This window comes from Rhincodon typus, chromosome 13 (genome assembly GCF_021869965.1).
Source record: "Rhincodon typus isolate 14 chromosome 13, sRhiTyp1.1, whole genome shotgun sequence".
Taxonomy (NCBI): Eukaryota; Metazoa; Chordata; class Chondrichthyes; order Orectolobiformes; family Rhincodontidae; genus Rhincodon; species Rhincodon typus.
Window position 1 is genome coordinate 19082252 of NC_063344.1, and position 16454 is coordinate 19098705.

Here is a 16454-nt window from a genome sequence, read left to right on the forward strand (position 1 = left end):
GAAGGGTCTAGGCCCGAAATGTCAGCCTTCCTGCTCCTCTGATGCTGCTTGGCCTGCTGTGTTCATCCAGCTCTACACCTTGTTATCTCAGATTCTCCAGCATCTGCAGTTCCTACTATCTCTGAAACTGTTTATTTCTCCACTTCTCCAGCTTCCCTATCCTTCTGTACAGTAAATACTGATACAAAATACCTGTTTCATATCTCACCCATCTCCTGCGGTTCCACACATAGACGGCCTTGTTGCCCTTTAAAGAGTCCTTTTCTCTCCTTAGTTACTCTTTTGTCCTTAATGTGTTTATAGAATCTCTTTAGATTCTCCTTAACCCTATTTGCCAAAGCAGTCTCATGTCCCCTTCTGATTTCTCTCTTAAGCATACTCCAACTGCCCTGCCTCAAGGGATTTACTCAATCCCAGCTGTCTATACCTAATAAATACCTCCTTCTTTTCCTAGACCAGACCTCATTTTCTCTAGTCAGCCAGTACTCTCTACACCTACAAGCCTTGCCCTTCACACTAACAGGAACATACTGTCTCTCATTATCTCGTTGTTAAAGGCCTTCCACATCCCAACCATCCCTTTACCTATGAATAGACCCCACCAATGAACTTTTGAAAGTTCCCGACTAATACTGTCAAAATTGGCCTTACTCCAAATTTGAACTATAATTTTTTGATCAGTTCTATCCTTTTCCGTAACTATTTAAAAACCAATAGAATTATGATCACTTGCCCCAAAGTGCTCCCCCGCTGACACCTCAGTCACTTGCCCTGCCTTATTTCCCAATAGAAGGTCAAGTGTAGCCCCTTCTCAGGTAGGTACATCCACATATTGAAAAATAAAGTTTTTCTTGTACAAACTTAACAAATTCCTCCCCTTCCAGGCCCTTAACACTATGACAGTCCCACTACATTTGTAAAGTTAGCATCTTCTACCCTTATAGCCCCATTTTTCTTACAGATATCTGAGATCTCCTTATGTATTTGTTGCACAATTTCCCCTGACAACTTGGGGGCCTATAATAAAATCCCAACAAAGTGATCATCCCTTTCTTATTTTTAAATTCGACACATAAAACTTCACTAGACGATCTCCCAGGAATACCCTCCCTAAGTAAGCCTTAATGTTCTCCGTAAACAAAATCACCACTCTCCCTCCCCTCTTGGAATTCTTTCCTACCTTTCCTGTAGCATCTGCATACCAGAACATTAAGCAGTCAGTACTGTCCATCCCTGAGCCACGTTTCTGTAACAGCTATGATATGTTCCGATCTATGCCCTAAGTTCTTCTGCCTTACCTGTCAGGTCTCTTGCGTTGAAATAAATGTCGTTTAATTTATTAGTCTTACGTTGTTTTCAGCCAAACTATTGTCTGCCTTGACTATTAAACTTGCTCCCCTTATCTACTGTACCAGCTTCAGCCTTTTCTCTTTTCTCACTATCGCCTTGGTTCCCAACCTCCCCCCTCTAACTAGTTTAAAGCCTCTCAAATAACACTAGCAAATTCCTCCCACAGGGATATTGACCCCTTTCCAATTGAGGTGGAACCCATCCCTCTTTTACGGGTCATTTCTACATCTGAAGAGAAGACAGTGGTGCAAAATTGTGAATTCTTGCCCCCTGCACCAGCTGCTCAGCCATGCTTTCATCTGCTCCATCCTCCTATTCCTACTCTCACAAGCATGTGGTACCAGTAGTAATCCAGATATTACTACCCTTGAAGACCTACTTTTTAACCTCCTGCCTAGTTTCCTATATTCTGTCTGCAGAACCCATCCCTTTCCTAACCTATGTCATTTGTATCAACATGCACAACGAACTCCTGATGCTCACTCTCCCCTTTCAGCATATTCTGCACCCTGCCCAAGACATCCTTGACCCTGGCACCAGGGAGGCACACACCATTCTGATGCATCACTGATGACCGCAGAAACGTCTGTGCCCCAGACTAGAGAGAAACCTGGCTGTCAGTCTTATACTCCCCTGACAGGCTATCCCCTGCTCCAGCATCCAAAACAGTATGCCTATTTGAGATGGAGATAAGGCCGGAAGTCAGACAATACCTGGTTATAGTGCTACAAATCACAAGATTTCGGAGGGTTGCCCCTTCGTTAGGTGAAGTGAGAGAGAAGCACACAGGCACAGAATTTATAGGCAGAGAGATCAATGGGCAGAGACATCAAAAGATCATACAAAGTGGAGTGTTGACAGACCGAATAATGGGTCCAAGGTGACCAAGAGTATCAGATGGAGTGAGGAAAGTGTCAACAGCTAATAACAAGCGAAGGCATGACCTATAATCTAATTAAACAGGGCAGAGAGATCATTACAAAAAATTAAAAAGAAGATGGTGCTGGATACAAACCAAATGAGTGGAATAACATGATAGGTATAAGAGTCACGTGCTGAGTGTCTAACCAGAGTAATAAGTAATCCAAAACTGTACAAACTAATTGAGGTAGAGAGATCATAAGAATTTATCAAGGTGATGGTGTCAAAATAGGATAGTAAGGAAGATTTTACAGAACAGCATGGTGGGGTCACATGTAGTGTGAATTCTGACCTTGTCCACCACCATCCAACACCAGCATCTCCACGAAATGGGGATAGCCACAGGAGTCTCCTGTACCACCTGGCTACTTCTGCTACCTAACATTCAACCACCTACCTGACTGGATCTGTGGTTTTTTTGCCTTCCTGAAACTGCCATACATCACACCCCTCCCTTGTTCTTGTAAACTGCTCATTGCCTCTAACTGCCGCTCCAACCAATCCATGTGGTCCAATAGGATTTGAAACCAAACACACTTCCAGCTGACATAGTCTCCAGGAACTTTCAAAGTCTCCCTGATCTCCCACATGTGACAGGAACAGCACATTACCTTACTAAACACAACTTCTGCCCTTTAACAATCTACAGACCCAGAAATTATGTCAAAGCAAACACAACACATCTTGCTCAAAATGCAGTGTTAGTACAATCTCACTGCTCAAAAGCGCTGTTCAGGGATAACCTAATACCAATCCCTAATATTAATACTCAATCAAGAGACAGATCACAGAAATTTTTTTTTTTAAAAAAGCCCCCACTTTACTCACTATTAGAGATTTACCAAAAAAATTTCTTCTAAAGGGTGCAATGAAATCTTACTGTAGTAGAAAGATCAGATAGGGCACTGGTTAAATATCACATTGGCAAGACAGTACCCTCTGAGGAGAAAAAAAGCTTTGAAAATCATTGAGGAATGAGTTGAGGAGGAACTTCTTCACCCAAAGGCTTGTGAACCTGTGGAATTCCCTGTCCAGTGAAGCAGCGGAGGTTACCTCGTTGAATGTTTTTAAGGCAAAGATACATAGATTTTTGAACAGTAAGGGAATTAAGGGCTATGGTGAGTGGGCAGCTAAGTGGACTGGGTCCACAGAAAAGATCAGCCATGATCTTATTGAATGGTGGAGCAGGCTTGAGAAGCCATACAGCCTACTCATGCTCCTATTTCTTATGTTCAAAATTACTGGTCATATTGAAGTATGTATGATGAGTGGGACTAGTGTGTCTCATTCATCAGTGTTTTTCCCTTCTGTGCAGTACTAATATGCCCCAATTTTGGATACCGTTTGCAGATTAAAGTTGGGAATGGTGGGGAATGGTTGATCAGATCTACACTATAATGCTATTGCATGTCAAAGTGAATAACTTTTCTTGTTAGTGAGGTACTCCCTGATATTGTTACCAAGTTGTTTTTGTTTAATACAACAAAGACATTGCTCTTGGCTTTGTTGAAATTCTCTGGAAAATAGACAAAGAAGGTATGTTTTGTTTGAACGTTCCACTCTTCTGACTGGCTGTTTTTATGTAGCATTTTGTATAAACATTGAATTATATTTGAGAGGGTGAGGATGTGAATAGCCCTGCAACTGAGTACATTAGCCTGTCCTGCCTTCATGCAAACATATCACAGAATTTATGGGGTCATTTTGCTTCCTTCCCTCCGCCCATTCTGTTTTGCTTTCTGCCCATTTTCACATTTTGCTCTCACCCTATTTCTCCAATCTCAATAGAGTCATATTGCAGATATAGTAGGAACTGCAGATGCTGGAGAATCTGAGATAACAAGGTGTAGAGCTGGATGAACACAGCAGGCCAACCAGCATCAGAGGAGCAGGAAAGCTGACGTTTCGGGTCTGGACCCTTCTTTAGAAATGGGGGATGGGAAGGGGTTTCTGAAATAAATAGAGAGAGAGGGGGAGGCGGATGGAAGATGGATAAAAGAGCAGATAGGTGGAGAGGAGACGGACAGGTCAAGGAGGCGGGGATGGAGAGTGAAGGTGAGTGTAGATGGGGAGTTAGGGTGGGGGTTGGTCATTCCAGGGAAGACGGACAGGTCAAGGAGGCGGGAAGCTTCAAAATCTCCCCGCCCACGACCGCATCCCAAAACCAACCCAGCTTGTCCCCGCCTCCTTAACCTGTCTGTCCTTCCTCCCACCTATCCACTCCTCCCACCTCAACCCCCACCCCCACCTCCTACCTACCAGCCTCATCACCGTCTACTTGACCTGTCCGTCTTCCCTGGACTGACCAACCCTCACCCTAACTCCCCACCTACACTCACCTTTACTGGCTCCATCCCTGCCTCCTTGACCTGTCCATCTCCTGTCCACGTTTCTGCTCCTTTATCCATCTTCCATCCGCCTCCCCCTCACTCTATTTATTTCAGAATCCCCTTCCCCTCCCCCATTTCTGAAGAAGGGTCCAGACCCGAAACATCAGTTTTCCTGCTCCTCTGATGCTGCTTGCTGCTTGTGTTCATCCAGCTCTACACCTTGTTATCTCAGAGTCATATCGCAGTTTAGTCACATTCATATTCAGAGTAGTTCAAGAATAGCCAACAGGAAATGACACAGAGCCCGGGTCCACAGAGGGCTTGCTGCTTTCTCATTGATTGGGACCCCAACAGACGGACAAAACAGACAAAAACAGAAGTTGGTGGAAAAGCCCAGCAGATCTGGCAGTATCTTTGAAGAAAAATTAGAGTTACCGTTTCGGGTCCGGTGACCCTTCCTCAGAACTGGTAGTAGCTAGGAAGATAAAAGTTTATATGCAGAAGATGGGGTGGGGGGAGGGGTTAAAGAGTGAACAATAGGTGGAGATACAGCCCAAAGAGACAGAAGAAGAGTTGGACAGACAAGGGAGTTGATAACGATCTGATTAGGAGGGTGAATAGCTGTTAAAGGAGACTGTTAGTGATTAACAGTAGAGAGTGTGGAATGGCAGGCTATGTGATGCCAAGGCCTGGTGTGTGGGATAGGGGTCTAGAACATGGGAGAGATCAGGCCCGAAAATTATTTAACTCGTTATTGAATCTGGAGGGCTACAGGGTCCCCAAGCCGAAAATGAGATACTGTTCTTCCAGCTTGCGCTGAGCTTCGCTAGAACACTGCAGCAAGCCTGAGATAGAGATGTTGGCCTGGGAACAGGGTGGTGTGTTAAAGTGGCAGGCAACTGGAAGCTCAGGGTCTTTTTTGTGAGCAGAATGCAGCTGGTCTGAAAGTGGTCACCCAGTCTACGCTTTGTTTCCCCAATGTAGAGGAGACCATATTGTGAGCAGCAAATGCAATAGACTAGATTCTGGGAAGTGCAGGTGAAGTGTTGCTTCACCTGGAAGGTATGTTTGGGTCCTTGGATACTGGGGAGGGAGGAGGTAAATGGGCAGGTGTTGTACCTTCGGCGGTCACAGGGTAAGGTGCCATGGCGCTGTAGGGGTGTGTTGGAGTGAAGGAAGAGTCGAACGGGATGTCCCAGAGGGAACGGTCCCTGCGGAAGGCAGGCAAGGGAGGGGAGGGGAATACTTGTCTGCCAGCATCAGACAATGCTATTTTGCAGCAGAGCAAGGGAATCACCCCAGCTGTCCTGGACCAATATTCATCCTTCATTAATATGAATGAAAGATATTGTCTGCCCATTTACCCCATCACTGTTCATGGGATCCTTCTGAGTGCAAATAGGCTGTAATTTTCCTGCATTACAACAACAACTGCACTCCTGAAAGTATCCCCACTGGCTATGAAGCAACAGGAGGTTGTAAAAAGCAGAAGAGAAACACAAGGTATTTGATATTTTAATGCTCTGAGCATGCACAGGGGCCTCAATGTTATCCAAAGGACAGTACCTACAACAGTGCAGCACTCCCTCAGTACTGCATAGGAAAGTTAGTGTAGGTTGTTGCTTAGTGTCTGGAGTGGGATTTGAACCTACTACTTTCAGACACAGGATGTTGAATCATGGGTGACAGAAGGTATGGAGTCAGCTATGCTAGGAGGCCCTTTCTCTTGATTGTGAAGTTGTGCACAGATTGACAGAGCTTTCAAATTGTTGATACCGTGAGAATACTGCCTAGTCCAAGGGCATCACAGACTAAGAAGCAATTCAGCGTGGGAATGGAAATTTTAGAAGGAAAATTGAGCATTTTAATATATCCATTTCTTGTGATGCAAACATCATTGACCGAGCCAGCATTTATTGCCAATTGCAAGTTGCCCTCGAGAAGATGATGGTGAGCTGCCTTCTTGAAAGAAATCCACGTAGTTTAGAGACACCCAAATTGCTGTTGAGAAGGCAGTGCCAGGATTTTGACTTAGTGACACTAAAGGAATGGTGACATATTTCCAAGTCAGGATAATAAGTGACTTGAAGTTGATATTCTAATGTCGTTTAAGGTGCCTTGGTGCATCCTGTAGATGACACGCACTGCTGTTACTGAGCGTCGGTGATAGTGGAAGTAGAATGTTGAAGGTCATGAATGTGTTGCCAATCAATTGGGCTCCTTTGACCAAGCTTCTTGAGTGTTGTTCGAGCTACAGTTATCCAAGCAAGCGAGCAGTATTCCATCTGATTCTTCACCACCCTGCCTACCTGTGACACTGCTTTCAAGGAACTATGTACTTGGACCTGTAGGTCTCTCTGTTCAACAGCTCTCTCAGAACCCTGCCATTAACTGTGTAAGCCCTGTCCTGGTTTGTCTTACCAAAATGCAACAACTTGCATTTATCTGAATTAAACTGTAGGGCAGCACGGTGGCTCAGTGGTTAGCACTGCTGCCGCACAGCGCCAGGGACCCGGATTTGATTCTACCCTCGGGCGACTGTCTGTGTGGAATTTGCACATTCTCCCCGTGTCTGTGTGGGTTTCCTCTGGGTACTCCAGTTTCCTCCCACAGTCAAAGATGTGCAGGCTAGGTGGATTGGCCATGTTAAATTGTCCATAGTGTTCAGGGATATGTAGCTTAGGTGGGTTATAGGGGGATGGGTCTGGGTGGGATTCTCCAAGGGTCGTTGTGGACTTGTTGGGCCGAAGGGCCTGTTTCCACACTGTAGGGATTCTATGAAACTCCATTTGTTATTCTTCGATCCACTGGCCCGATTGATCAAGATCCTGTTGTATTCTTAGCTAACCTTCTTCATTGTCCTCTACACCACTAATTTTGGTGTCACCCACAAACCTACTAACCATGCCTCCTATATTCTCATCCAAATTGTTTACATTAATGACGAACAACAATGGATCCAACACAGATCCTTGCCACACAGCGCTGGACACAGACCTCCAGTCTGAGCAACAGCCCTCTACTGTCACCCTGTATCTCCTCAGTCTGTGGTCAGTGGCCTGAGTGGGGCATCCAGGGTCAAACTGGGAAGTGGATTGAGTTGCTCTTCCAGTGAAGGTTAAAACTGTGGACATTAGCACCCAAGTCAGACACGAGGGTGTGGTTGGTGATGTCCGCAGAGTGTGGACTGCGCTCCAGTTGGGATTTCAGATCGCTGTGTGGGTTCTTTATGGGTTCTGTGTCAATGGGAATGCTTGGTCAGTTGTCAGCCAGTCATGTCTTTTGAGGGGGATATTATCCCTCCTATAAATACTGTGTGCTCGCAAATGGCACCGCTCCAGTTGGTCTTTACATGCAGAAACAAGCCTGTTTGCCTTTCTGGAGGTGAATAATTAGCACTTTGGTATGGCCATTTCTGTTCCTAGATATCTCTCAAGTTATCATGAGGATCTGAACAAACAAGGAGAAAGTAACGCCAACTTCAAAGACACAATCTTCCTTGTCCTTGTTTAATGCTGGTGTTTTGGAATCAAGCCATTTTGCCTGCATGTGTTGCAGTTGGTTCAGTGATCTCTCAACTCCGAACAAGGAAACAATGAAAGCTTAATTATATGTTTAATTCTTGTCCTCTGCGGTCTCTTGGCAGATTAAAATGCCATTTGGAGGTGGGGCATTGTGAATCACTGTTGTGGGCTCGATACCTGTTAGCTATAATTACATAGACAGAAACTTGTTCACCCAATGAGACAGAAACGCTTATTCCTGTTCTCTGGGCAGGAATACGGACACCGAAAACAGCAAATTGACATTCCCGTTCTGTTTTTCCTTCGAGACCTGCAGAAGCAAGTTGCATTTACATAGTGCCTTTAATGTTATGAAATGTTTCAGAGGAATGATTGTTGATTGGAATACCCAAATCAGATTAGATAATGAGATGAGTAATCAAAAACTCGGTCAAAGAGGTGTTCCTATGATGCTGCTTGGCCTGCTGTGTTCATCCAGCCCTGCACTTTGTTGTCTCGGATTCTCCAGCATCTGCAGTTCCTACTAGCTTTAAAGGAATGTGTTTAATGAGGAAAGAGAGAGAGGTGGAGAGGTTTTAGGATGCGTTGTCTTTGAAGCTTAAAGCATGGATCTAAATGTCCAGCAATTAATATGGGGGGGTGACATTAGAGATTTTGGAGTGTTATTTGTTATAGAAATGAGAAAAGGTGAGGCCAGGAAGAGTAATTTATTAACTTGGGAATGACTTACTCCCCACATCTGACCATTTTCTACAAAATTTGCCAACTCCTATATTTTGACTAAAGCTCTGTTTCTCATCACCTCCTTCAGAAACAGTGCTAGCAGTCTGGGAGTAAAAGCTGAATTTCATTTTGTCTTCCCTCCTCCTTTCTTCACCAATATTCGCACTGTTCACTTTCTAGGAGACATTATGGCTATCACAGAGGAGTAGAAACCCAGCCCCGAATATCCCTCGCCTCACCAGGGCTACTGTGACCAACCAGAGGGGAGTTGCTATGCCGGACTGGCATCTGTCAATTCTGGCAACAAATCAGCAAATATGTTGTGTTGAATTGCTTTAGAAAGAATTCCAAGGCCTTGGAGAGGGTGTGGAGGTTTATGGCAATGGTGCCAAGGCTGAGGAACATCAGTCATGTGGAAAGACTAAGGAGTCAGGATTGTTCCTGTTGGAGCAGAGAAGGTTAAGAGGAGTTCAAGTAGCAATATGATATTTTTAAGTTGTATGCCAGTGCTGTGCTGTCAACATATTGTAAACATTGGTTTGGGATGCCTTGGGTAGATTTTCGGCATGCCTTCTCATTGGTGTGGGGAAGCCATTCAGGACTGAGATAATGAAGAATTTTTTCACTCAGAGAGTTCTGATCCTGTGGAATTCTCTACCACAGAAAGATGTAGGGGCCAGCTCATTAGATATATTCAAGAGTGAGCTGGATATGGCCCTTGTGTCTAAACGGATCAAGGAGTATGGAGAGAAAGCAGGGGTGGGATACTGAAATTGCATGATCAGCCATTATCATATTGAATGGTGATGCAGACTCGAAAGGCCGAATGGCCTACTCCTGCAACTAATTTCTATGTTTCTATGGTATTAATTGAACTACTGATGCCATGTGCAGAAGGATGCCCACACAATCCCAAGGCACAACATAGGCTTTGACTTGACTAATAGGTAAAAGTTTATTACATTTTACTTAGTAACTAGTTATATTACATGTAAAAGTACATGATTATCTCTTGTGAGACATTAGGCTCAAGCAAGAACATGTTACTTTAGCCACATACTACTAACACTAAAAAGCAAATACCTAGGAGCTCTCTGGTGAACTCAAAGGACATACACACTAATTAGCTCCCCCTAGGAACAGGCCTTTATATCCTCATAAACTGAGTTTATCTTGTGATATCAGTTAACCCCCACAGGTACAAACTGCCTTATACAACATGAAGAATTATGAATAGTTTTGACAGAATAAATAAGGACATGTTGATTTCTGACCCTCTCACCACTGGAAACAAAGAGATACTTATTTAAGGTGATTACTAAGAATAGGAGGTCAGATAAGGGGGGGAAATGTCATTTAACAGCGAGTTGATATGATCGGAAATTCTCTTCCTGTTTGGAGAAATTGGGACAATCCTGGAGATGTCACAACCACAGACAGACAACAGCTTCGATCTCCAGCTGGTGGGTGGGGAGGGCACGAGAGGAATTGAATTTAGAAGGAATTCTGAGGAACAGAGTGGAGAGTTGTTTTGTTTATCATTCTGTGAGGAAGCTGCCAGCTCTCAAGATACTGATGTTTGTTTTCCCGATCCCATAACATTCTACTCCTCACACTCTCCTTCCATGTCTCTTTTCTGTCCCCAACTTTTCCCACTTCTTTTCCTCCCCTTTCATCTTTTGTCCTCTATTTCCGCCTCCTCCACAATCTCTTTTTCTGTTCCCACTCTCTCCTCCCACTAGATAACCTCAATGATGTTTTATACCTCGGAGTTTATAACATCATTGAAGCTGATCTTCAGTTAATCCCCACTTACTCCTTCAAATTTCACATACTTTGGGCTCCCCAGTTACTCGCTGACCGCCATGGGCTTCTGGTCCAGCATTACATTCTCATCCTTTGTCATAGGCAAGTCATCACTCTGTTCACTTTTACTGTTTAGTCAAGTCAGATCCTATCTTCTGTAACTTCCCTATTTCTGTAACTTCCTCTGGCTCCAGAGATACTCTGAGATCTCTGCTGTCTTCCAATTCTAGCTTCTTCAGCATTCTGGTTTTTAATATTTCGCACTTAATTTATTTCATTTTCTTTATGTCTTTTTGGGGATTTTTACTTGGCGATGGATGGGATGATCGATTTATGAAATGCACCTCAGTTCAGCCTTTGATAAGGATGGAAGTGGTTTTAAAAGAAACAGAACTTGCTTTTCAAACCAAAGTTCTGGAATTGGCTTTCTCCCTCTCGCTTCTTTATTACTCTTTTCATAAGCCACCTCTGACCAAATGTTTGATTATCTGCTCCAGTATTATATGTGGTGCAGTGTCCACTCTTAGTTGGATAATTGCTCCTGTGCATCACCTTACAACGTATCACTGAGTGACAGGCGCTATAGAAATGAAAGTTGATGTTAACAGCTGGGACCTGAACAAGTTGAAAGCCTCTTGAAAGTGTTGATTGGTCAGTTAGAGCTCCAGTGTCTACTTTTGTTGCGACCTTTTTGTTTTTCTCTTTGTTTTTGAAAGAGAGTTTGGCGATAAGCCCACTGGGTTGGTACAGCAGATATGATCATTATTCAGCATTTACTCTCTGATGGTTTGCACTGAAGTAAGATTTCCACATGAAGATTGAGCTTTGGGGCTGTTACAGAGTGAAGACACATGGATTGTAAGTCACTGACAGTTTCCACGTGAAACCCTGCTTTAATCACTGCTTGGACAATCAAGATGATGGCTATTTTTGGAGCATTTTTAAAAACTCACTTTTGGGATTGAGAATACAAGTGTCAGTTTCCTGAGAGCTGACAGCTTCCTCACAGGATTGCAAACAAAGCTCACCGCAAATTCCAATTCCTCACTCTGTTTCTCAGGATTTCTTGATGATGAAACTACCCTGGTGCCCTTCCTCTATCCAGTTAACATAAGATGGACTAGGTAAAGATAACAGATTTCCCTCCTTAAAGGGCATTAGTGAACGAGATGGGCTTTTATGCTTGCTTTAAGTCCATGGTTTTTTGGTATTAAATGTCACCAGTCATCAAAATGAAACTTAAACCCATGTGTCCAGAATATTAATCTGGTTCTGAATCACAAGTCCACTGACAGTAACACTAAACCATGGCCTCTCCATTGCTATAGCACCTTTCACAAGCCTGTGTGTTTCATAGTCACAGGTAGTTTTAGTTAGTGTAATTGCTGCTGTAATGCAGGACAAACAGTTTCCATTTTTCACACAGCAAGATCCCACAAACAGGTGATGTGATAATGACCAGACAATCTGTTTTTTGTGATGTTGGTTGAGGGATAAGTACTGAGAATGCATGGGGGTGATGTGACATATTGCCATGAAATTTTTTCACATGCACCTAACAGGGCAAATGAGGAACTTGGCTTCATACTTCATTCAAAGGACAGTGCAGCACTCCTCAGTGCTGGACTTCATTTGTGGGACTGTTGTGTGTGTGGCCATCTGTATCTTCTAAGTACGTGTGTTCATTAGGCTCTTACATGATCTAACTTGTTTGAGGGTGATGATCTGGTCCAATATGAAGAATCTTGCAGAGTTAAACATATTATTTATACATTGCTGCAACAATTTACAGGTATTAAGAATAGGCTCTACAGTATTGGAGGGACTGTTGGGAGGACCTGGTTTTAGGTCTGTTTGCCACAAAATCGTACATTCCTCCCACCACAGGCCTGCATGGAGTCATTGGAGTAGGTAGTGCTTATTGCATGCAATCAAACATTAATCCTTTCAGACCCTTGCAGACCAATAGACAACAAGACAATAGCTCATAGCATGAGGTCTGAGTTATGCCACTGAACTCTGACTAATAATGAGTAATTATATCTAACATACTCTTGATATCAAAATGAAATTTCCTTGTAACAAGTTTAATTTCTTCCCCATTTGTTAGCCTTGTTCAGATTGACCAGATCAGATCATTTGATGCGCTTGATTGCTGACCCCATGTGGTGCTTTTTGTTACTGCAAATACAACCAAAAGCACATGGCAGTGAACTTGGTCAAGGCATATTCACCCTTCTCCTTATTTCAACACCGAGTCTTGTCTTGTCATCTCATGCAAGCGTTTGCAAGCAAGATCACATGATGCAGACAGCGATGGGGCGAAAACCAGAGAGTCAAATATAATAAAGTTAGTGTTGCATTAACATTACCACCCCTGCTTTATCTAATCTTTCCCCCTTTAAAATTGGATATCCTCAAACCTGGCAGTTGAGAGTAGGAGTTACTTTGTCCTGAGGAGTGTCCTGGTGGCCCCAGGAATTAAAGATTGACTGAGAATTTTTCTCTTGCATTTGTTCACAGCATGAAAATTGTTCACACTCCATTTTCTCTCAACAGCTTTTGTTGGTTACAAACATTCTGGGCATAAATAAAGAAAAAGCACTTCGGATAATTCTTGACTGTCATTCACTCATTTGGTTGAATGATGGAGCAGGCATGAAGGGCTGAATGGCCTGCTTCTGTTCCTACAATAGTTCCTTGACCAACGGGCTGGTCAACAATGTAAAAATGGTCTCCTTTTCTTCCTGTGAGTTTGTTTTATTTTTCCAACCTGCAATATTTATGTAGTGTTCATCTGAATACTAGGGAAAGCTCTTTTGCTTTACTTTTGAACTCATGTCATAGAAACTTTTACATCTACTGTAAAGATCATATATTTTTATTTTTATGTATTTTTGATTGTGGACTGTCATGTGAAAAGGGTTGTTTTAAAAACCAACGTTTGTGGAAGGGACTGCCGCGCTTTTTAAAAGGAGTCTACCAAAAATTATTGTAAGTGCTGTTTACACTGTTGATTGTTGAAGCAATGAGGATGTTATTGCAGATAAGCTAGAGTCAGGGGTGTATACAAAGGGAGATTCGGACGGCAACAAGTAGCTGATTGGTCTATGAGGTGGTGACCAATTGCAGATGACAAAGGCCTTCTGCCTGCCAACGACTTTGTGATTGACTCTCAGGTAGCTGAACAGCTTGTGGGTGCGCACAAGATAGCCAGAAACATTTAGACCTCTGAAAGGGAAGGTGCCATCTCTGTGAACCCAGTGGACAAGGACCATTGAACAGTCTTCCCAGTCTTTCCCTCTGCCCATAACACCCTTTTTTTTGTCTGCCTGTGTGTGTAGGGGGAGTTCATAAGGAGGTTAAAGTTTTAACTAGCAGAGTTGCAAGTTGATTGTTCATAATTGTTTACTTGTAGCTAGATCTATATAATTGTAATAAACAGTAATTCTTGTTAAGTACAGAAACCTAGTCTGTGCTTTCTGTCACCTAGGCCTAAAAAGAAAGATAATTTGGAGGATTTTGCAAACTGTGATCAAATCTTTAACTTATATGATTAATCCAGAAATAGTCAACATTGATTTCCAATATCTACTGCAGTGAATCATGACGTTGCTTTATAAAGGCCACATCGTTTTATCTTTCTTTATTTTTGACTATGTACCAAAATGGAGAATGGATACCGCTGTAAACCAAGGACTGTAGAATGAGTTGCTGCACAAGTTATTGGAATGCATTATGAGTTGTGTTTGCACTGTTGTTTTGTGTAGGACAACATCACAGTACTGTGAATGTGTGTGCAGAACTGGCTACACCCAGAAACAGATTGCTGATTGGTTTGTGGCAATAGGACCAGTTGTGGAGACCAAGAGTCATCAGCAGGATCATAACTCTCTGGCTACTGGACAGATCAGCACAGTATAGGGACAGAAGCCTCCAACTGCAACAGAGAAAGACTCTGTCTTAATCTCTCTCTGCAGTGAAATAACCAAGACCCGGAAGATAGCAACTAGTGGAAGAGAATAGCAAGCTCTCAGCTGTTGCCTCCAACCAGTGACTAAAAGACTAAAAAATATGTGTGCCTATGGCTCTATGTCTAGAGTAAAAAAATGAAATAACTTCAAATGAATAAGAATCTCAGAGATCAAAGGGGCTTGAGAAGCAGAAAGAATGCTGTATTGAATCCTGTGGACTGGTGCTATTGAACTGTGCTTCCTCAGTATAACCCCACTTCCACCGCTAACACCCATGTTTATTTGTCTGTGTCTGCCTACACGTATGTGTAGCGGTTTAAGAAGAGGACTAGAGTTTCAGCCAGACAGGAGAGATATTTGTCGATTATTCTTATTTTTGTTTGCCAATGGGTGGAGTTTTTCCCTTTGTGACAAATAGTAGTTCATGTTGAATACGGAAACATGGTCACTGTTTTTTTATAAAGAAAGGTCTGACAGGTAGCTCATTTGACAGATGCATTGTGGAAATTTAATTAAATCTTTAATATTTTAAACGACCCCAGGAATAATGGGGCTCAAGTACTGACCCTCTGGCAGTTCAGCACTTCCTCAGTATTGACCCTCCGCAGTTCAGCACTCCCTCAGTACTGACCCTGTGACAGTGCAGCATTCCCTCAGTACTGACCTCTGATCGTGCAGCACTCCCTCAGTGCTGACCCTCTGACAGTGCAGCTCTCCCTCAGTGCTGACCCTCTGACAGTGCAGCGCTCCCTCAGTACTGACCCTCTGACAGTGCAGCACTCCCTCAGTACTGACCCTCTGACAGCACTGTCCCCCCGAGTCATGCACTCAGATTGTTGGCCTGGAACTGATGCGTAAATCCTGGGAATGGAACTTGAACTCATCATGTTTTCATCAGACACTGAAAGGGGCAAGGGTAACCTTCTTGTCTTCAGGCTGCAGTCTGGATTTGTGTGTGTTTTTAGAGTCTGTGATAGTGATCCTCTAGCCCCAGGCCTGTGTGGTACTTACTTCATTAATTCGGCTAATAATTTGCTTTCTCTGCAGGGACGACATGTCAAGACAGGACAACTGGCTGCAATCAAGGTTATGGATGTCACTGGGGTGAGTTATCTCCCTTCATTGAAAATGGGCTGTCTCAGTTCAGACTGACTGACTGAATGTGGAATCAGAGAGTCATACATGTGTAAACCTTTGACTCCTTCAAAAAGCTCATACAATAGACTGTTATGAAACATTTTGAAACTGACAGACAATATCATGGTGCCACATTGGCAATTGCTGATTTATAAACTAGCATTAGCCACACCTCAGGGTCAAGAGCTCTGTCTCCTTTTGATCAGTCCAGGGCTATCTCTCTCTCCAACTCCCAGTGCTTTTGGAGAGGACTCAAACCCCTAGCTAGGGAAGATGGGAATTTGTCGAAGGACAGAAGTTCCCAACATAGCTGGAAAGAAGAGAATGGGGATGGTGTAGATTGTATTTGCACAGGAAACAATACTGACTGGAGCAGGACCCAGCCTCGCTCAATGAGCCAGGAGTGGAATAACTATGCAGGATTTCCCGGGCGGTGATGTTTGGAAATGAAGAATGAGGCAGAGAGGTCTGAGTGAAGGATGACGGAGAAATACTTGACTGGGGACTGGTGTGATGAAACATTGAAAATGTGGTGGAGGGAAAGGCACAAAGAGTGAGCAATTATTTGGGATACAGTACTGATGGGGACAGGTCTGTTACTGTATAACACTGGGGTACAGTACTGATGGGGACAGGTCTGTTACTCTATAACACTGGGATACAGTACTGATGGGGACAGGTCTGTTGCT

At 43.4% G+C, this 16454-nt stretch overlaps 1 protein-coding gene across 1 annotated transcript in view; it reads left to right on the forward strand.

Annotated features, from left to right (window-relative positions):
- Positions 1-16454, forward strand: part of tnika (TRAF2 and NCK interacting kinase a) — a 206858-nt gene that overhangs the window by 84925 nt on the left and 105479 nt on the right. Inside the window, exon 3 of the mRNA XM_048604542.1 lies at positions 15676-15732. Within this exon, the coding sequence (XP_048460499.1) occupies positions 15676-15732 (57 nt within the window). The remainder of the gene's footprint in view (positions 1-15675; positions 15733-16454) is intronic.